The sequence below is a fragment of the Myiozetetes cayanensis genome, unplaced genomic scaffold (genome assembly GCF_022539395.1).
Source record: "Myiozetetes cayanensis isolate MyiCay16 unplaced genomic scaffold, myiCay2020 scf9, whole genome shotgun sequence".
Classification (NCBI taxonomy): Eukaryota; Metazoa; Chordata; class Aves; order Passeriformes; family Tyrannidae; genus Myiozetetes; species Myiozetetes cayanensis.
The window spans coordinates 11,520,469-11,543,455 of NW_026088185.1; the positions used below are offsets into that span (position 1 = coordinate 11,520,469).

The window sequence follows — 22,987 nt, forward strand, 5'->3', positions numbered from 1 at the left end:
AACTGCTCACAGGGCCTTCATGTCTGGTGAGGACATGAGTCTGCTGGGGCTTTGTCCTTCGTTCTTCTGACAGGTAACAAAGGAACTGGAGGTATCAAATGGAGCAGGAACCTCAGTCTTTATAGGATAAGCTGTTTGTTTTAATTGCTCTTACTGTTTAATGGAGATCTTAACATTAAAGTATTTCCTTGGGTTTGGATCTATTTGAACTGAAGACAAACTAGTCTTACCCTACCATTTTGCCTGCCTTGGAGGCAAAAAATGGCAGGTAGCCCAGCCTAAGAATAATTTTTGACCAGTTACTGCACACTGAGTACCTGGAGACCTGCAAGCCTTGCAGAGTGGCTGAGGTTGGGAGGAATCTCTGGAGGTCATCTTGCCCCATCCCTTGCTCAGGTAGGATCACCTAGAGCCACCTACCTCAGACCGTACCCAGATGGCTTTTGAATATCTCCAGGCATTGAGTTTTGGAAGGAGCAGCTTCGGAATTGTTTCCAGCTAAGCTGCTACAGAGAGTGTTAGTGGCTGCCTTCAGCCCTTGCAGGTGCACGGCTCCCAGGGGACAGGGAGCTGTGTTTCAGCTCGGAGTGCAGCCTGCATACCTGTTGGCTCCCACGATGACTGAAAACTGACACAAAAGGTCATCCGTGGGGAACATACGCAAATCCAAATAAGCCACAGTATTTTACATGGAAGAGGAAGATTTCTGTTAGAATTGGTAAACTTCAGAGCAGGCACTCCAGCAGTTTTGTGTCATTTTTGTAGTAGTATTTTGTAGTACTTCTTTTGGGCAAGGTTTAAGGTATACTCCTCGAGGCTAGAGGTTGCTTTCGAGACCTGATCTAGAAGTATTCCACTATTAATATTTTTTTAGACCTGACTAGCTTCCACTGCCTGGAAGAAGAAAACCTTACTGCCAGATTCCCAGAGCAGGAATGTACCAAAATCACGCAAAGAAACTGAAGCAGCTTATCTATTCTGTTGTTCTTCAAGATGGTTTCTGTACATCTGAACACCCTACCCGATTTTCTTCGGCATTACAACTTCGACAATGAACCTACACAGGCCATAGAGAAAAATAAAGTAGCTTTTGTTCCATGTCCCCTGTTCTCCAGATGTTCCATGCCATCAGGGAAGGGGCAGGGGTCAGCAGAGTATTGCAGTGGGTACTGCTCCCACGGGGCTGTTCTACTCCAAGTTATAATCGAAGCAGGAATGTGCAGTGATCAGCATGAAAACTCTAGTTGTTGGATGAGTAACCTTTATTTTTTGTTGGAAAAGTTTCCCACTGAGATCATCTGGCAGTAAAATGTGTCAAGTTAACTTGTATTTTTATTACTTTGCTGGAAAACTGATAGACAGTCAGGTTACTAGCTGTGTGAGTTGTATTTTGCCATGCTTGGCCCTTCTGCCCCTCTGCAGGTAATTCTTGTAGGACAATGTAAATCTTTTAAATCAGAAAAGCCTTTGATAACAACTGATATTTTCTGTAGTGTATGGTTGGATGGCATCTAACATGATGGTTAACAGCTTCTCTTTTTTCAAGTATCTTCTGCATATTCTTGCAACCTTTATGCTGAGAGATTTATGGACAGACAAAGAGACCAGAGAAGTAAGCAATTAGAGCTGTCTCAGACTCTGGAACACAGACCTGATACATGCAACTGTATTTCTGAGTACAAAGCAAAACCAAAATGTTTTGTTCTGTTTTGGTTTTTTCCCCGTTCCATTAATCCAGAGCTTAAAAGATTTTTTTTTTTTTTTTAAAAACATATTGAGGTATTATGAAAGCAGACTTTCCTGGAATTACTTTTTTTTTTTTTTTTTTTTTTAATAAGGAAACCGGATTTGTGTGTCTGTTTCATAAATTCTGTTAAGTTTGTTTTTCACAGTAAAGTCAAATTAAGAAAGGGCTTATGTTGCAGCAATTTGAGCATTTTGTAAACAACCAGCATCTTGGATGGCCTTAGCCCCACTCAACTGTCATACACAATGGATTTTAAAACCTTCCCGGTGTCCCTTGGAGTAGATGGGCCCTATTTCACAAGGCTGTGTAATTCTACCCCGTTTTTAGTCTTGAAAATTTTAATTCTGATAGTTTTTTTTTCCTTTTGATTTTCAAAAAGTTAAGTCAGCTCCAGTTGCCTTGTGGCAATGGAGGTAGTGTCCTTTCGTACGTTGTTTCTTGGCCAGTCCCATGTCGTGGAGCGGAGAATGCAGGACAGATGCTTCACGCCTGGCATACTCAGCTGTTCCTGAGAATAAAACCACTCCGTGCAACTGGCAAGTACTGCTGGAGGCAGCATGTGCTGGCTGTTAATGTGTGACCTTTTTGTACTCGGTAACTTGACTAGCTCTACTCATTTAGATTTAAAAAAAAAAAAAAATGGATCTGAAATTTAGGCAACTGAGTTTCTGAATGTCCAGTCCCTGCTTCGCAGGAAATGTATTTCTTACTGCAGGCTCTAGTTCCAAAAGTAAGCTGTTCACAGTGCACTGACCCACGTGTGGAGAGGTGGGTGAGTAGCATAGACTGCCAGCCGGGTTCTTGGGGTACGTGGAGCTGAGTGATTGAATTACCCTGGCTGAAGAAGTTCTTGTCTCTTCAGCTGAGAGTTTTACCGCCACTGAGCCGACAGGCAGCTCAACTGCTCATACACACCCTACCAGACCACTAGAAAAATAAGCTAAGTTGTGCTATTTTAGTTGCTACAGCCACAGAATAAACTGGGAGACACTGACTGAATGCTCTTCTGGGTGGTGCAGCTTTTTATGGTTGCCTCAGCAAAAAAGAATTATGAATTTTGACTCCTTAATGAATAGCAAAGGCCTTGAAAGAGAGACACACGTATCTGAGTCTCTTGGTTTTTCTTTTTCTTACCAATCATTGGCACTGGGGATGCAGTGACAGTGTTTCTGCAGTAAGTCTGCCCTGCTGGAAAATGGCTTCTTTGGGGCCAGTGCAGTAGAATAATCAAATAAATGAATCCTCTGTGAGGAACTATTTTATACAGTACCTTTAATAACTTAAAATGACATATGGTATAATTTTATTTTAAGTTCAAAATCTGTTTTCCCAAAAGACCAATTACTTCACATTACATCTTTTGGTACCAATACTTTCATGGGAGTTAAAGAACTGGGTGAAATCTAGTTGCTGAAATAACCTAGTACAAATTCTTACTGTGACTGGATGTTTGCTGAGCTGTACTTCTGAATAATACTTAAGTGCCTTGTATTTACACACCTGGCTTTCCATGCATTTTATAAAATCATTTAGGGAAGAATGAAAATATTCTAAATATATTCACTACAAATGTAGGATTTATTTATCTTGAACTTCTCACCTTTCTGAAGAATTTATTGTTTGAATGTGTTTATTCTTCCTAAAGCAAAAATGACAGAGGCAGTTAAAACATATGAGTTGTTAAGATACTACATTTTTGAAGTTTATTGGTGAAATAAAAATCAGGATACTTTTTGTGGGTGCTTTTGGTTTTGTTTTAGTGGAAAAACCCCACAAAATTTTCAGGTGGTGGGGGAGGTATTTATTTTTGTGCTCTCTTCTTATGTTCTATGATGTTGCTGCTGGACATTCCACAGGGAGACTTCCCATGCAGGGTTGCTCCTGTTTACAGGCAGCGTTTCCCAGACCTGCTGGTCAGTTGTAAGGGCTTTACTCTGCTATTAGGAGTTTGGCTGTTGGTCATTAATGAAGTTGTGTGAAAGAGCCCTAACTGATCAGCTCCTGAACAAAAAGTGTAAATGTCAGTGCAATGGCTAGGTAATGTGGAAAAGAAGAGCTAGGTCGATAGCCAGAGATAGCCAGAAAAAACCCTCTGAATTCAGTAGGCACTGGGCTGGATGGCAGTCTGAAAAAGATCATCTTGGTTTAGGATCTGTAAACAACTGGGTAACACCTGCAGTTGTTGAAGAAACCAGCAAACAGCTCTGTAATTTATGCTTGAGGACAAGCGATGCAGATGATGGCAAACTGCAATGAAATTTTTATTCTGCACCTATGAACTTCAGACATTTGCACATTCATCTTGTGACATCTGTCGAGGGTTTTTTGCCCTCTGTATGAAAGTAACTTCAGGATAGACCTCATTTTTATTTCTGTTGGTGGGAGTAGAGCTTAAAGAATGGATACATATAATTCAGGATGATTTTTAACGTGTCTTTGCAGAAGACCTTAACTGTCCTTAATATTTTATGCATAGAATCCCTGACAAAAATGATTTTTCTTTTTTTGTCCAAAGCCACCCAGAGTGAGGAGCGGCTGTGTGCCTTTAAGGACCCCTATCAGCAGGACCATGGAATCAGCGAGAGCCGAATCTCCCAGGAGAATGGCACAATTTTGTGCATGAAAGGTAGTACCTGCTATGGACTTTGGGAAAAAACGCGAGAAGGAGACATCCATCTTGTGAAACAAGGTATGGAACGGTTCAGTTCAAGTGCAGTAGTTTTGCTGCTTATTTCACGTGCTGTGATCTGGCCAGCAGGTACAGAGATGCACAGCTGCAGAACTGGGCTTCTTGCACGTTGTACAAATGTGTAATTGCAAATTTCCCATTGAGCAATTTTAAATATGAACACAAAGTTCTTTTGAAATAAATGATTTCTAAATGAAACCAAAGATATCGAGGCAGAGTTGAAGGAAAAAGCACTCAAATGCCTTGTTACTTACGGTGTCCAGGGGCTTGTGATGTCAAGGTGGCTTTTTTGAATTTCAGTGTACATATTGATGTAATGATAAATTTAACAGTAAGTGTCTCATTAAGTAAAAGAATACATATTCATATTGACTGGATTGTTTGTTTACAAAGGAAGCTCAGCTATACCACAAAACTGTCACACATCAGTAGTGCAATTCACTGCTGTTCTGCAGGGGGGAGTGATGGTGGGAGGGGTGAAGAGCCTTGCAGTTGCTGGAGACATGTTTTGATTACCATTCTCAGGGACTCCGCTCTTTGTTACTTGAATGCAAGTTAATTTAGTATAAAGCTGAATGAAAGCTGGTGTTTACAAACAGCCTGTGCAGTTGTACTCCATGTTGTTTCATGTTTGATCTGGCAGTCTGCTGAAGGAGGCAGAACTCTCTGCTCACCTCTGCCCTCCTGCTGCCTCTTTCCCTTCCAGACTTTTGTACTTAAATGGCATTTAACTGCCATTGACCATACTTGGGAGGGAACAGTCGCTGCAGGGAGAAAGGGCCTGGCATTAACCAAGAAGTAACTCTAGAAAAGTCCAGTGATGTTGACAGTGAGGAAGGACAGAATTTTGAAAATTATGCAAGGAGCACCATACTGTTAAGATGAAGTTTCATGGCCTAAGGAGGGGACTAGGTCACAATTCATTTAGACTCTAGACCAGAGGGTGGTGATAAGGTCTGTGGTACCAGAGAAATGAGGAATGGCATGCTTATGCTTTGAAGGCTCGGGAATTCAAGTTTTATCATATTAAGATGACAGCTGGACACCTCTGATGTTGACCTTCATTGCTGCCCATGTTTCCTCTCCTTGACTGTGGGAAGTTCTAAAATAAATTCTTCAGGTTTTGATTTAAAAGGCAATAGTAAAGTCAGACAAGAAAATGATGAGAACTGTTTTCATCCCACTTTGTAATGTTTAGTTAGGTAATGTATGGATTTCTACAGGTGTGGTTATCTATGTGAGAGAACTAATTTTATGCTTCCTTCAAAGTTCTTTAATTTGCCTCTTTTTGCAGGTTGCTGGTCTCATATAGGAGACCCACAGGAGTGTCACTTTGAGGAGTGCATAGTTACCACCACCCCTTCCTTGATTCAGAATGGAACATACCGCTTCTGCTGCTGTAGTACGGACCTGTGTAATGTCAACTTCACAGAAAATTTTCCACCTCCTGACCCTACTGATACAACACCTTACAGTAAGTCAAAGGTTTCCCTCTATGCCATTTCATGGTTTAAATGTTTTAGAGAAAGATGCTTCTTTCTGTGGTACTGTTAAATGTGAAACCTGTGACCTTTCTATTTATATGCCACGGAGATGACAAATAGAACAGAGCTTTTACTTACAAAGTTTATCACTCATATATTCCATGGTGCTCCACAAAGACTGAGCTGAATGTTTACTACGGGATTGTTTCTATAGGCAACTGCTGAATGCAGATTACATTTTCCAGAATGGTCTGTAATCTTGGGTGTTCTGATATTTGGATGCCCAAACTCATAAGCCTGCAGGGATATTCAGAAGGATTCGTAACTTCTGTTAAAACCAGGCCAGTAGGTTCATTAACCTTTGCATGGTCTGGCCTGTCTGTTCAGTCATGTGCACAGGTAGCTTGGAGTGGTAGAACCGGTCTTCTATCAGACTGTTGAGATTCTCTCCAACAGTCTTACAGTGCTTTGAAATCTGACTTCTTTCTTTTGCATATCTCTGGTAGGCGTTAACTTTGATATAATATTCAAAGAATACTGGTTTGAGCGATGTAATTTTCTGTTAAGTTGTTTATTGTGAAATAAACATAACATATGGATCCAAATCAAGGGATCAAAAATGCTTAACCTCCTGTGACAGAAGCAAGATCATAACTAGCAGGCACCCTGTTGTGCTGTGTTCCAAGAGTTAAGAACCTGTAAGGAGGCTCAGTTAGTGGCCTAATGTAAACATTTGGATAGCCTTTTTTGAATAAGAATTGTGGAAGAGAAATTAAATACAGTTAAGTATGTAAAGGGAGACAACCCTGTTCCGTATGTTGAGAGTTCTTTATCAATGGAAAGTGTTTTGTAAATGATGTCTTTAACTGGGTAGCATTTAGAGCTGTAGAATGCAAAAGAAATAGTTTGTGTTTAGGAATGATAGTATTTGAATTAACTTTTAATGTGAAGATACCAATGTTTTAATTACTGATGCTTTGAAAAATGCCTGTAGGGTGGAGTATTTGTAAACAAGTGTGATCAAAATGAGGGCTTGGCATACTAAAAAAAAAAAAGGCAGACTTTTGCTGGGAAAGTGCATACAATATAAATGGGTAAAGAAAGTTGATAAGACATGGTGCCTTTTGGTTGATAAGGCTATTTGTAGAAGCAGTAAACAGTCACCGTTTGGAATAACATTTGGAATCAGTGTCTCAGTGCAGCACTGCACAATGCAGAACAGACTCTTACTTGACTCTTGTAATGGTCATTGGATTGTGCTCCCCAAATGTGACTAGAATTAGTGTTGTGGAGGGAAATTATACAGGGGGAAAAAAAAGTGTATAGATAATTCCTTGTCCTTTTCTGTCCCCCCAAAATAGAAAAACCAGGTTCCTACAAAATGACTTGTGCTTGTGCTTCTTCAAGGGTAGAAGTTACAAGCTGAATTAATTCAGTTATTGAGTGATAAGTTCTTCAAATAATTTTTAAATGGAATTTTTAATATTGACAGATCTATCTTGATTTGCAAAGTGTGTATGTGTGGGAATTAAATTTAACTAGTCCTTAATTCACCCAGCTGTAATTGAGCACTGCAGCATACATTTCTACTGACTCAAACTGTTTTGTTTTATTGTGTCACCTTCCATTTTCATAATAGGCAAATTTGGCTTTAGGCATAAGCAAAGTAGATCGCTGCCTAGCACAGTTGTGTGTCTGCTTTGACGAGCTTAAGAGATGGAGATGGGCCATTCCAGTAGCACTGATGGCCTCATTTGCCACTCTGGTGTTTTATTTGTAAAGCTCTGCTATTGCTGCGTCCAACAGAGATGGGGCCACTCCTGACCGTTTATATCCCGCATGTTGGTGGCACTGTGGAGGCACAGGATACTCTAGGAAGCTGGAAGGGTGAGAAAATGGGGAGGTTGTGGCACACAGACCCTTGTAACATTACTGACCTCTGTTCCAAGTACTGGAGTCTCCATGGTCCCTTTCTCAGCCCTCTCAGCTCCTTCCAGAAGCCATTTTGGTGATGTAAGATTTGCTTTTGCCCTCTGAACACTGACAACTGCATTCTTGCTTTGGCAAAATTCAGTTTTAATGGAATTTTTGGGGAGCTTTGTATTAGCTACTAGATACCTTACTTGGGCACTGTTCCAGCCTTTCTATTGAAGCTGAGTGTTTCAAGGGCATTAGCAAGCTCAGCTGCACGGGCTGTGGCAATCTGTGTTACCGTACCTTTCAGATAATAACACTGAACAGGTCACAGTCATATAGGAAATCTTCTGCAGAAGGTTATTTTGCTATAGCCTGTGAACTGTAAGAACACTATTTCATCTGTATTTTTGATAGAGCATTAAAAATGTTGCACATTGAATAGTTCTTGAATGACAGAAAGTAATGTATGTGGCCTCCTGGAACTGTTCTTTTGATCGTGGAAATTTCAAGGCAGAGGTAGCTGGTGTACAGTTAATTGTGTGAAGCCTAAGTATTTGTAAATGTTTTTCTTCTGATTTTCAGTAAAATCACACAGAATAAAAAGTTCTTGAATAACAAGTGTAAATTCAGCTATAGTTTGAAAACTAATGTAACCTGTAAACACTCGTGATGACCTTAGTCGATTTAAAGTTTAATTATTAAGGAAAATTGTAGGTGTTCTTTTTAAAAAGTTTCCTTGAAGACTATACAAACAATCTGTGGAAACAGCAGAATAGTTAGGTTGTTGAGCTAAATCCATCCAGAAAAATAATGAAGGAATAAAACCACTACTTTATACAGTCTTTTGGTTGCAGTTTTTGTATGACAATTAACAGTGGTGTGTTGAAAGATGTAGCTAGACTATAAATGATTCAAGGAGATGAAAGTAAGTTAAGATCTTAATACGTGTTAGGTATAAGAAATTACCACTGTCATAAAATATAGCAATTATAGAAATTAAGTGTAATATTTAAGATAACGTCAGTGTCAGTTTTAGGATGTCAAAATGTATTTATTGCACAGCCATATCTGGTAGAATGCCATAGCTTCTTTTTGTTTGTTGGTGTGGTTTTTGTTTTGTTTTGTTTTTTAGTTCATATTTGATCAGGGAACAAATACAGTCAATCCATTCTGTTTTGTACCAAGTTTTATTAGAAATGAAAAATGAGATTAAGGACAAACAGGTTCTTGAAGCCTTAAATTTAATCCTTACTGCTTCTTAATGTGCAGCTGGTAATTTAAAACTATCATACATCTGAGTAGTCATAATATTCTTCCCTTCTATCTTACAGATAATCCAGGCAGATTTGAGTAGCTGTTGGTTGCTAGTCCCTCCAGCTAGAATTTTGCAAATGCTGTAGGATGGGTTATAGTCCAGAACCCACAGTCTGGAGGTATTAAAAATGCAAAGACTAAGATAGCTGTTTTCCTGATGCCAGGAGAAGTAGTGGTTGGAGCAGGGTGGTTACTTTGAATCTCAAGATTTGGTTGTGGAGTTTGGAGCTATTGAAACGCAGAAATTCAAAAACAACCACTTATCCTCAATCTAAGCTTGCACTTTGGGGGAAAAACATACTTTCTTCTTCCTAGCTAAATCACTCATGGATAGATTCGTTTTTCTTCCATCTTGTATTTTCACAAAAAATGGACAAAAAATTTGCCATCTTAACTTCACCAGTATATTCATATACCTTCCTAAAGAGGGCCAACTGTGGCTTCCTGGGTCAGTGTTTTGAGACGTGTGTTTACTTTGGCTTTGTCAAATATTTTGTTTGAGACTTGCCAGATATCTGCCTCTTGTGTCTACAAAATGCTTTCTGAATTCTGAGACTGTTTTGAAGACAAATTTATTAGTTCCTCAGTCATTTATAATGGCCAGTTAAATAGAACTTAAGTAGCTGAAGACTTAAATGATCTCCCTTGTTGGTCATAGATATATTGCTGTAATGAAATAGTCATGTTAAAATAACATCCAGATGAAAGCAACAAAGCAATTTTTGATTAATTTTTTTTTCCCTCAAGGCTGCATTCCTGGTGCTGCAACTAAATTAATGTTAGAGCAACTGAGTGTTAAGAACGTATTTTTGTATGGCATATCGAAAACATCCCTGGCAGCAACAGTTGAGCATTACTGGTACTTACTGTTGAAAATTATGTAGGGCGTTCTTCTCACCAACAGCAAACGGTGGCTGCAATTTTTAGAGGCTTTAGGAAACTTTTATTCAGTAAGAGCGCTGAGATTTGGATACAAAGAGACTGCCTCACACAGCAAAGGAAATTATTTCTTTATTCTGAAACACTGAAAGATGGGTTTATCTTTCCAGTGGAACATCCTCGCTTTTCCTTGCCAGCCTTCTTGCTGTGTGTATAAAATATGTATGTAGAAATCTAAGTGCACACAGAGTTGTGTGGAAACTTGGAGGAAAGCTACCATTAAAAAATAAGTAATTACTACTATATGTGGCTGGGTCAGGTTAATTATGGTGGTAATAAGAGAGTTTTCATTTCACTATTGTTTTTGAGAGGCAGCAGTTAGACTCATGTTGCTGTGGGCACGTGGCCCAATCTAACTCCCACTGAAGCTGAATTAGATCATGTCAGGCTAATTTTGGAAAGTTGTAACCCTGCTCACTCTCAGTGGTTATCTTGAACTGCTTTTTCCGGAGAGCAGCATCCGATATTAGTTTATGATTGAAATGCATTTACTTCAGCTGGGTTGCAGTACCTGATCAGCTAATTTTGTAGCTGCTGTTTAGGCTGGTCTTTCATTTCCGATCTGCTTAATCTAAGAAAACACTCTCTAACACATTGTCCCTCACGTGCACTAAATTTTTTTTCAGGTGATTTGGATATATGAACATAAAAACCTTTGCAAGGTGGTAGATCTTGGGCATTAAAAGGTGGAGCTGGGACTGATCCACACAAGGCTTAAAACTTGTACTCTTGAAATGATAGGGAGTTGGTCAAGGCAGTGAAGAGATAAGGCATTTTATGTTGTTAATGTACCTTCACTATATTATAAGATGGGGAAGAAATATTAAGACAGTAATTAAGGACCTTAATATCTCTTAAAAAAAGTTTACTTTGACACATTAAAGTATTTGATGCAAGAGGATGATACTGTGCTTCCAAGGAAGTTACTTTAGGGCACAGTAGAAGATGAAGGTGCTGAACTGCTAAAGGAGGTACATGTGATTGTGCATGGAGATATCTATGTGTCTCTGTTAAAAGAGATTGTATTTGGAGCAGCTAAGGGAGGGGGAAAACAAATAAGTAGGGATTTTTTAAAGATAGTTTTTAAATATACTGAATTAATGATGAAATATTTGGATTTTAGCCAGCTGTTGACAAAGTTTTGAACCTTCAGTTGCTTTCCTGTCTGAAATTTAGTGCTTAGTGTTTATTTTTTGCTGTTTATTTGGTCACAGGAAATTAGTTAACTGTGGAGGGGGCTGTGACACAGGGTGCACATTGCTAGAAGTGCACAGTGATAACATTTTGGAAAAGCACTCTAATTAGGGCTGTGTCTTGTGTGGTTGCAACTGAGGGAAAGGTGATACTATTGTGGATTAGTGGAGGGGAGAAAAAGTAGAAGAGAAAGTTGTTGCAGGAAGCAAAGTATTAAAGCAAATTTTTTAGAAATTCAAGTGAAAGCTTTAATTTCCATAGAATTAGTGGAATGTTCCACAAGTCTCCCAAGGTAACTGGTAATGCTTGTCGAGTAACTTCAGTTTCCCGTTAGAAATGAATCTATCAAAAGCAGAATCTCTTAAAGATTGTCGGTAGCAGCACTTACTGTTTTAGCTTCTAAGACATCATGGTCTCCTGAGATTAAACTTGCATCTTTACTAATTTAAAAGTAAAGCTTTGATGTGAAATTGGAGTCAGAATATGAAATATTAGCTGTGAAAGCAAAGCCTCCTTAGACAGAAAACTGTACATGTAAATTTTTTCTCTTACAGAAGCGTTTAATCAGGAAGATGAAATTGGAGTGTTTTATTTGCACTGACATTGAAATATTTTGAAAATGTTTTTAAATTTCTGATACGCATCAAACCCACAAAATGCTGGAAACTGTGTTAGAAGAGCAAACATGTTTATTTGAAAAAGGAGAAACATTTCAAATTTTATTTTTTTTTTAAAGAGCTCCAAACCCCCCCTTTTTTTCTCTCTCTCTCTTTTTTTCATTTTGAGAGTATGTTCCCTATTACTTTGTCAAACTAGGAGAACTGTACCAGGTCACTGCACGGCTGTGCCAGCAGGAATTAGTACTGTGTTATGACCTATAGACCTGAGAACAAGGAATTTTCAAAGTTCTTTTTAAAATCTGCTGAAATCTAAAAAAAAAAAAAAAAAAGAGCTTTTTGAATGCAAGGTGGGATTTTGTCTTTATCCTGACATTGCAATATAGTATGTCTGTGAAGTGCCAGAGCTATATCTGCACTTTGTTTCAGAGGGCTTAGAGATGTCTGTTCTTCTGGTAGATGTGAGCAGAACTTCTGGCTCATCCATTTGATATAATTGTCTGATCTTCATCTCTGTCATCTTCAAAGTATCCTGCATATTTCTAGTACTACACAGCAACTGTTTTATTCATATTTAAGGTCTAAAATGAAGAAGGGAAACAAATTTTCTGAAATGGAATCACTGTTTTTTGACACCTTCAGTAATAGTGAATATGTACATTTTAAGCCAACTAATGTCTGTAAATAGGTGATTCACAGTTCTTTTATCACGTGCAATTTCTGAGGCACTAATTTGCATCTCGACTGGAAATTAGTTGCTTATGTTTTATGCACTTATAAGAGTTTAAAGAACTGCCAATATCTTTGGGTGATACAAATATAGTAAATATATTTTTTTCCATTTACTGGGAATGTTGAGTATTGTCAGACTTTTTTATGTTGTGGTATAATAAATTCAATGTCACAATTAGTAGATATCTTTTGTGACAGTGTACATTGAGGCTTTATTATGAATGTCTTATACACCCAAGGTAAAAGTAGATGAGACTCTTAACAACAATACTCTTTGCATCAAACAGTGCATTGGTGGAAATCTGGACTGTAAATGAAAAAGTTAGCGGAAAGGAATTGTTTTGCCCCATCTCAAGGCAAAATGGGAAACAGACAAGAATGCTGTACTTTTTATGTCTTTATTCAGATGCTGCAATATGCAATGTAATACATGTATACAATATCATCATTATTCCAGACAAACCCTAGAGTGCTATTTATTAACATGAATAATTTGAGAAGTAGATGGGAGCTCTCTGGAAGGCAGATTGACATATCAGTGCACATTTTGGTGACATTATGGATCAACAGGCTTTCTGATGCTGTAATAGTAGTAATAGGCTTCTAATATCTATTCCCCAAAAATTTTAAGACTGGGTGCTGTAGCTCTTAACACTTCAGAGAGAGTTAACACTACAGCACTGTGGAAGCCTCACCACTTTAATGACTTGTGAGTTTGTTTAGGTAACTCTACTCAGCGCAGTATGCTAAGTGAATTAGCCAAGATACTTTACACTGAAGTCATTGACAAGCAAAATTAAAAGTCTGTTTTGTGGATGTTATACTTGTCTGTGTCCCTGTGCTTTTCCACACAACATTTATTCCCTCACTGGCTTTGTTGATGTGCTGCTTTCGCTGTCGAGTCATGCTAAAGGCTCCTTGCAGTGAGCCGGACTGGCAGAAATGGCTGTGCACGGGCTGCTCCACGGCTGCAGCTCCTGACAGAGGGCATTAGCTTCAAAATGCTGCAGTTGTATCTCCCTGGGCAGGCTGGAGCTGCTGGGCCTGCTGAGAGCACTGTTCCTCATAACTAACTAACCCCCTTTGTCCTGCGATGTTACCCGAGGAGCATTCCTCGTATTTGATTTTTAGTGTGGCTCTACTCTGGTTTTCCTTAGCAGTTTTGACTGGAATTAGCAGAAATGAATGGCGTTAAAAGGAACAAGAGCTCAAGTTTGGTTATAAAGCAGTGGTAGGTGTTGCCAGCTACTACTAACAAATCCCCACCCCAGGGCCGGTACAGTAGCAGTCTTTGTCCACAGACTACTGACACAGTAAGAGGCAGACGTGGGACTGGAGCTGTTAAGCGTAAAATACAAGAGCACTTATAAATATCAGGTCTGTCATTTGCTGTTCAGTGCTGGTGGGCTCATCTGTGCAGAACAGTGTTAAGATCATGGAAAACCTTTCATGTCTTTTTCTTGCTTCTTAATTAGACTTCTTCCATAAGCCTCACTTGTTTCTGTTCTGTGTGCTAAGTTTGCTGACAAAAATCTATCGTGGTTTTGTTGAATGTATTTTACCCCCTTGATTTTGGAACAGATACAATTTATAAAGAAAGCTTTAGGTTTTTGGCATTTGACATACCCTTAGAATAGCCCGTTAGCCCATCTGCTTTGCACTGATACCTGAGTTGCTTCTATAGCTCAGCACAATGGGACCCAGCCTCCTCAGAGGAGACAGAAAGTCCAGACAGACAGTTAAAATATCTTGGCTTTTCACAGTTGGTCATTAATCACAGTTCCTTATTGAGCTTTTTTGATAAATTTTTTTAAATTTATCTGAAAAGCATTGTGATCTAGAAAATTCAATACGTTACTTAACATTGATTTCTGGCTGCTTTCTTTATGCTGTAGCATATGGTGCCTCTTCAGAGAGGACTCTCTCTGGAGGTAAAATGCTAATGATACTTCAATCTGGCACAATCCCAGGAGCTGTAGGTAAATAAAACATTTGTTTTTTACCAGTGTGATAAGTTGTTTCTAAGGACACTTGAGGAATTACTTTCAAACAAAGCATTTGAAGAGCAGGAGTTGTGTGGGTTAGCTGTCAGGTGGCTCCTGCAGAGGCTGGTGCAGAGCAGGCTGTGAGCAGAGATAGCCACATTCCCCCCAAGCCAGGGAGCAAAAGCTGCGGGGCAGCACCGTGCCCGCTTGGACCTGGCACTGTACTCACAGCCTGAGCTGGGGACTGTCTGTGCTTATCTTCGTCTGTGTGCACTAAGTGACTGTTCTTTATGTGATTTGATTTCTTTCACAACTGTGCTGTTGGAGCATCTTCTGTTGGGAGAATAAAAAGGGTTAGGAGCTGTGCTGGATATAAGCTATAGTTTGTCCTTTCCCTCCATTGTATCAGACAAAATATCTGCTTGTGCATGGATACGGGGGATCAGGGGTTAAATTAGTTTCCCTTACAACGAAAGGCTAATGTTCTTTGTATTAATAAAGTGAATGGCAGATGCAGGTAAGTGCCTCAGTTGTTTGGATTGTAAACTTGTGACTAACTCCTGAATTCTGAATGTGGAGTTTCATAACTGGGCATCTAGCTCCTGATGTGTCATCCTGGCTGTAGAATCTCCATTATTTCTGAAGAATTGAGCTGTCAGGGCTGTTCTGAAGTTGCCTGAGGTGATCTTTTGGCTTTCTGGGTAACAGAATCTGTGTGCTTGAAAAACAAAGAGTTTGTAGGTGATCCAGGGGAACCAACGCACACAGGAGAGCACCACGTCAGTGTGCTCCTGGTCGTGTTACCCCTGGTTATGCAGCAGCTGCAGGTGTTTTCAAAGCTGTCACTTCCAAGATGGAATAACTGCTATTATTGCTGTCCAAATGGGAGAGACAATGGCAGTATATTCACTAAAACCTTGGTGAAGATTCCCATGAATGTAATTGCACTTCTTTGCAAACAGGGATTCAAGTCGATACCAAAAAATGTATTTACATTTGTGTTGGTTGTGTAACCAAGAAAACCTACTGTTGCTAGTAGGGCAGATTAGGATGAGGGGAATTTGTGAAAAAGTTACAAGGAGACTTATATGAAGTATTAAGACTAGAGTTCCTCAATCCATATCTACTTCTGTATGTTCATACTGAGTATTTCTTTGTGTCTTTTCATTTTATCTCGGTATTTTATGGTGTTACTCTTCCCAGCCACGTTGCAGTTTTGTTCTTTTTCCGTGATAGGTTTGGGAATGTTCCTTCCATATGTATTGAGGTAGCTGTTGTTGATGTATACCATTCACCATTATTTTTTTTGGCTGTTTTGTATTTAATAAATAAAAGGAATGGTGAGGTGTTGCTGTGGACACTAATACGTAAGCATAGGAGTTGGGAGACTGAGTGTTGTGTCTGGTTTTGTGTGACAGAGACTTTCCTGTGTTGCAAGTCTCGTTAGGACTGCCTTTTGTGATAGGAAATCTGATTTTTCATGTCAGCTGTTAGGAATCTGCGGGGGTTTTGTTGTTGTTTTTTTAGCTTTGGTGTTTTCAATATCGGAATACAAGTCAATCTTTCTAAAAACCAAACGTCATCAGGTTTTATGTAGACAGTCCATACGTTCCTTTCTCAGAAGTCTGGTTTGTTTAGCAGTGTTTTATTTTTGGCATACTAAGATGTTTATTCTGTAACACATTTGTTAATTTGAAAGAAATCCATATATTAATTAGTCTTAAAATCTGACTTACTGAGTTTTACCTTATTCAGTTTATTTGTGTAGTACACTTCTGTGAGGTGGATTCAGTGAGGTGGATTCAGTGAGGTGGATTCAGTGATTAAGAAGTATAATTTTGTGCATTTATTTTAAAGGCTGAGCCTACAAAATACTGCATATATGTTTCTTGGCCTTAGGCCAATTATCTCCTAAAAGTTTGTGAAATATCCGTGAATGATATTAGACAGCTTTTGACTTTGGCCTGGCTTTTTGCCTTCCTTTAGGCTGGCAGCATGAGGCTGTTTAGAAACTGCTTGCAGGCCTGTAAATATTTTCTGAGATTAGCAAAAGATTCCTTTTTCAGACATTCATATTGACTTCAAAACATGTACTTTGAGCAAGAATGCAAGGTATCCTTGCCTCCTGTATAAAAACACTTCTCACTTTTGTAATGCTGTGACAGGAAATAAGAGTGTTGGAGCTGTAGTAGTGAAAGTGATTTTTTTTTTTCCTATAAAAATATTTTTTGCCACATAAAAATATTTCTGTTCATCTTTGAGTGATGATTCAGAGCCCTGTCTGTCGATCTGTTCACAAACTGGATGTGTCTGTCTGAAGGAATACCCAGCTGATATGTGCTCTGGACAACTGGACCGTCTATATGGAACCACTGAGATCACTGTTGCTTGGTCATAGTTCTGTTTCTTCTATTAAAGCATTAGCTCGCTCTAAAAGTAGCGATGTGGGATGCACAAATAGAACTTTAAACCCCACTGAATTAGTACAAATGTTGTAAAACACAAGCACAATTTTTATACATGTATTCATTTGACCTGGGACGTTTTACTGTTTAAAAAAACCAAAACTGAAACAACACACACACAAAAACTTCAAAAAGAAGCAAACCCCAAAACCATCGCCCAGCAGAAAAAACAGACAAAATAACCCACAGGCATGGAGAAAGTACCCACATTCACACCAACATGAACTCGTGACAGGTAGACACCCAAACTGCACCGAATACAAACTGGTTATATTCTAACTGCTGTTCTGTTTTCCTCCATTTCTGTTCTCTGAGGATATAATTGCAGTGAGTAAGGCAAAATGGATGATGCTGACTGAGCCACGGTGAGTTACACAGAGCCATGTTCTTCCTTTGAATACAGGTCCTGACACTGCTGCTCCACAATGCTGTGGGAAAGCAGAGAAAACTTGGTGAAAACTTCCTGCGAAATAAAGCACGTAAAGCCACAGAAATCAGTAATAGATGAACTGGTTTTTGAAAAGTTTTTTGAACAACTCTGAAGGGTAATTTGAATTCCTCTGCCTTTATCGGCACTGTCAGCAGAGGGATCGTGCACTTGTTACCCGCGCAGGTGAAGGTGGGCTGTGCCCCACCCACGCGTGGGTTTTGGGGGAGCAGAGCCCTGCACACACCTGCGTTAGACACTCCCAGCTGTGGAGCCATTCATAGCACCTCGGGAGCAAACGAAGAACGTGGGTGGGTGGAATAAACACAGACTGCAAACCCAAAGCATTACACATCTCCGAGGGCTGTGCCAGCACTCCGGGAGGGATGCTGTCCCCAGGCCTCGCAGCTCCTGCCAGCAGTGCTCCCACAGGCACGGTGGGGAGCCGAGGGAGGTGGGGGCTGACCCTGCTCAGCTTTGGAGGGTTAGGTAGGAAACAACTTCTGTCCAGTACTAAGAGGATAGTTAGTGAGTAATAGCAGTGGGAGAGAGTGCTTAAAGGAAAAGGTTTTAAACTAATTTAAGGTTTCAGTGTATAGCTCAGGTATGCTAACATTAGTTTTCCAGAGTTTATACAGTTCAATGTTTTGGGGGACTTTGGTGGGTTTTGGTTTGGTGTTTGGTTTTTTTTTCATGGAAGATTTTTTGGTGTTATTTTAAGTTATTTTTAATAAACTGAAAACATTAAGCTCTGTTGTGGGGAGAAAATTTTTGTAATAGTCTTTGGGTGTTAGATATCTACTATGAAAACAATAATAATTAAATATTGCTAATGGGGGAAAACTCATAAATTGTGACTCCTGAATTTCGCTAGATACTCCAGAATAAACCAAGAGAAATAAGGTACTAAAGATATCCATCTGAACAGGTTCTCTCAGACTCTGCTGACCTTGATCTTACACTGAGTTTGTGTGTAATCTGTAGGAGACTACTCGGAGCAGGGAATGGAGGTGAGCACAGTCCTACATTTAGGATGAGTGTCTGTCACTGAGCCACGCTTGCTGAGGAACAGAAGTTTCCTGTAATACAAGGGAGCACAGCACTAAGTATTTAATTAGCTGAGGTCATGTGTCACTTAAATGTTCATCAAAGATATGTGCATTTTATGCCTGCACACTTTACATGTGAATTTATAAGTTGGTAGGTGAACATAAATTGCTAAGTTTGGAGTTTCTTCTAGCAGCCTGCATAAGAATTAAAATTACCACTTTTTAGGAATTTACAGTTTCTGCTTAAGCACAACCTGATGAATAGCTTAGCATGCCAAGGGCCACAGTGATGACAGAAGCACGACGTGAATTTCTTCACGGCCTGAATGTATCTGTAATCACTGTAATGGGTTATGTCAGTAACAGTGTCTTGTTCCCAAAAGCGCTGTTGGCACGATGATGGCTTGTGGCATGATGGAGCCCTTGAAATGAGATTGGAAGGCAGGCTTTTCCTTTCCTCCTAGATGGTTATAAAATGAAACAGTTCTCAGGTAGGTGCTGTTAACTGCAGGGTTTTTTCCTCTGAGAAGCAAAGATGTTCTTGCAAATGCCATCGTCTTGCAGCTGTAATGTAGCTATGTTTTGATTGTTTGGTAGAAATGCGCTCAAGTACTTGACAACTTGCTGTATTATTTCAGTGAGCTGGGCTCCTGACAGACCTCTCCTGGATTTGAACCTTTAAGGAAAGGGAAGTCAAGGAAAAAAAATGGAAAGTGGATTTTGTAAGCATCATGGAACTCACAGAACACTTGGATTTCCTTTTTGAAAGGATAGATTGGGAAACAGAACTCCTGTCTAAAACAGTAATAGGACAGTACCTGCTCAGAGGCTTAACTGATGTGGTTCCCTATGAATTGTTAGAAGGAGTAAGCAAGGAAAACAAGCAAACCCACCCCTCAAAAAAGAACTAACCACCAAACCATAGTTCAGGCTGAAAGCAAAAAGTTGATTGTCAATCATAAATTCTCATTTTTGTCCTGGTTATGCATTTTCACTTTGATGGAGCTTATAGTGATTGAGGATGTCTTAAATTTTGAGCAACCAAACAAGTGTGTATTAAGTGTCTTCACTGAAGTGTAGAAATGCTTTGATGGAGTCCAGTTGGAGACCAGAAGAATCACTTGAAATCCTTGGCTGTGGCTGTGTGTATTTTGTGATGGATTAAAGCAGGAACACCTGTCAGGAAGAAGTCACTTTCAAGTTTAACTTTATTTTTTTATTTTGCAAAAAGGGTTTCTACTTGTTTAATGAGACTTGAGGTTTTTGCCTTTCATTTAACAGGATTTCATGGTACAGTAAGGATTTGAGTAAATCGGATTGACAGAAGACTTCTTTGTATTCAATTTTTTAAAAGGTTGCTTTTTCCATTCTAATTTCTACGGTATCTGTGTAAATAAGTGTCTTATGAAGATACCAGTCTGAGACTTACAGTTTAATTGTACAGTGTCATTAAAACAGCTGAAACTGATGCTCAGGGCTGTGACAGGTTCAGGGATTGATTTAAGAAATTTTTCATGACGTGGAATGTATGTACAAAGTAGAAGAGGTACAGAAGCCGTATCATTCACTACGTAAAAGTTTTATATCTGTGAAATTAATCTAACAATCATGCGGATTCCAACATCATTAGCAAGTCAGTTTCATAGGATTATGAAATGTCTCCTCTGACCTATTCAGATTTGTGTTGAAATATTTATTCCTGGTTTGAAACAAGTTTGTTACTGTAGGGCAGACAGAACGTGTTATACAAGTGAAGTCAGCTGTAACACGAATTGATAGCTTTGATACCAGCCTTTGTACTTGATTGATGTATATTTATTTTGGCAGGGATGTTGCCTTAGATATGGTCCTTCCTCCCTTCCCATGGTCTCCCCGTTGGCTTCCGTGCCCAGCTCCCTGCTCAGCAAAGCCGTGGTTGTACAGCACAGCTGCCAGGGCACCGCTGGGCTGGGACAGGCACCTGGGAGTAGGAGGCAAGGGATGCCTGAGCTGGCGCTTGTGCTGCGAGAAAGGAACATCAAACGATGTCTGTATTTCATCTGAAATCAAGCGCTTAGATCTGTAGAAGGATTTTGCATAAGTGCAAACTAAGGATTACTATTTATCGTTATTGCCTTTTTCATCTTCATGTTATTACAAAGTAATCAGAATAACCTTTGAAGTTAGGGAAGGTACTGTTTTTCCCATTATATAACTAGCTAACATAAAGCACCAAGAGGCAAAGTAACTTACCTAAGATGAGGCTATTCAGTATCAGAGCCAGAAACACAATCTGAGTTTCTTTTTGTTTTATAATTCAAGTTCTGGAAATTTTTTTCTTTCCTTTAGGAAAAAAAAAAGTACATTTACACATATCTGACGTGCACTTGTGTGCCCTCATACAAGATGCAGTTTTCTGTTTGAAGAAGGTCACTCCAGCTGGTGCCTTGGAAACAGAAGCTGTGTGTCAGTGGAGACTATTGATTTTGCTGGGGTCCTCCTGAGGTTAAAACCTTTCTCCTCTCCTCACTGTTTCAGCTCCTGCCCTGCTAAGTGCTGGCCCTGCTGCTGCCGCCTCCTCACGTCTCTGTTGGCCTTTTCAGGTTTCCACAGCCCTTTCTGTCCTTTATTTTACTCTGCTCGAGGATGTCTCCAAATCTCTGTATCTCATATCTATGAAGTGTCTTTGAGAAAGAGATTCTTCCTGCCCAGAAGGCAGCTGAATCTCTATTTAAGCAAGAACAGGATAGAGAGAAGTAGCTGTTCCTAAGGCCTCTCAGCTGTGGAGGAGAGGTGGCTTTCAGCAAGAGGCACAAGAGGTTCAGCTGCTCTGCTGCCCTCCTCCACTCCCTGGCGTGGACACACGGTAGAGAACTGTAGCAATTATTGTTATCTTAAAGTTACAGAAGGCTTTTAAAATATTTTTGAAGTCCTAGAAAAGAATCTGGTAAAAGGCAGAAACTATATGTCCATGTAGAGATGATGACTGGGGAAAATAAGAGAGAATGAGGGAGGATTAATGGGAAAATGGGACATGTACTTTCACGTTAGACCCTCTCCTAAACCATGATAGGAAGAGCTGGAGCAGATGCATACCTTTGAGAATACCACAGGCATTATTTGAATTGGCATTAGCCAGACAAACACAATCTTTAGGAACTGTGAATGTTTTTAACATATCGGACAGATTTAACTCACTGATCTGTACCACAGGCTTTCAAATCTAAAATTACAAGCCCTTTTACATATGAGAATGTGCACTATACTGAGTTGTACTGGAAGTACAAAAAAAGTTCTTGAATTAAAGCAAGAAGGAAAAGTTAAGTTTTAGTACTAAAATACTTGCTACGCTTGAGGATTACAGTTGAGGATTACAATATTAAGCTGATTTAGGGCATGAGATCTGAAGTACTAGGACAAAAACCAAAAGTGCAATGAAAGGTTTTGTCAGAACTAGTTCTCACCCTGTTTGTATTGATCTTGGATTTACACTTGAAACAGGTTGGCTCATTAAAATTTTTCTATAATTCAGATTTCACTGCATGTTTAGGGAAATGATTTTGAAATCAATACTCTGTACAATGAACAGTCATGTCCATTAGATCAGTTCAATGAATGAACAGTCATGTCCATTAGATCAGTTCATTCTTCATTGCCCGTTGCTAAGGCTGGCAGGAGAAAAGTGTTCCTGAACCTCAGTCAGAGGTGTGCAGTGTTCCTGACAGGACAGGAGTGCTCAGCATCCCTGCCCACACCGTTCCTGACAGGACGGGAGTGCTCGGTGTCCCTGCCCACACCGGAGGGGAGCGCAGAGCTGGCAACATCGGCCTCACTGCCCGTAAACAGGCACCCGCCGTTCCTCCAGGCTGCACCCAGCAGGAACCTGCTGGGACAGGCCCAGACATCCCACGCTGCCTGGGCTTGGCTCAGCCTTCCCACTGAGCAAACAGCTGGCAAGGGGGGGACCTGGCTTTGAAGGAGCGAGGGGAGCACGGCCCACTGGTGAACGGCGCTCTCCAAGACTGGGAATATGCGGGCTCATGGGGTCAGAGCTGCCTCTTCTGAAAGATGAGGGGGCTTGGTTGGTTGCTTACCCACACAAAAATAGGTGTTTCAGTATTTTGATGTAATTTTTGGGGCTCTGTTTTTAGCGCCTGGGAACATTACAAACATGAAAGATGTAGCCATTGAGCCTGTTGAATTTTAAAGAACTTAAAATATCTTTAAAGAGGATCTCCGAAGTACTCCTATTTTTCCATTGCAGTATATTTATTTTTCGATCCAGTGTTTTACAGAAGCTGAAAGTGTGCCATTATGGTAAAGCTGGTGTTGCTGTTCAGTTTGATAAGCAGTAAGTCCTGTTGGTCCAAGATTAATATAAGGGTATAATGTAAATGTTGTTCTCAGCCTTTTTATTAAAAACATTTTCCTGACTATTTTATTTCAGTA

General features: G+C 39.8%; 1 protein-coding gene across 4 annotated transcripts in view; it reads left to right on the plus strand.

Moving 5' to 3' along the window:
- BMPR2 (bone morphogenetic protein receptor type 2) overlaps positions 1–22,987 on the plus strand; it is a 108,256-nt gene that overhangs the window by 49,029 nt on the left and 36,240 nt on the right. For all 4 annotated transcript variants that reach the window (XM_050340622.1, XM_050340624.1, XM_050340621.1 and 1 more), the window contains exons 2-3: positions 4,263–4,436; positions 5,731–5,910. In XM_050340622.1, the coding sequence (XP_050196579.1) occupies positions 4,263–4,436; positions 5,731–5,910 (354 nt within the window). The remainder of the gene's footprint in view (positions 1–4,262; positions 4,437–5,730; positions 5,911–22,987) is intronic.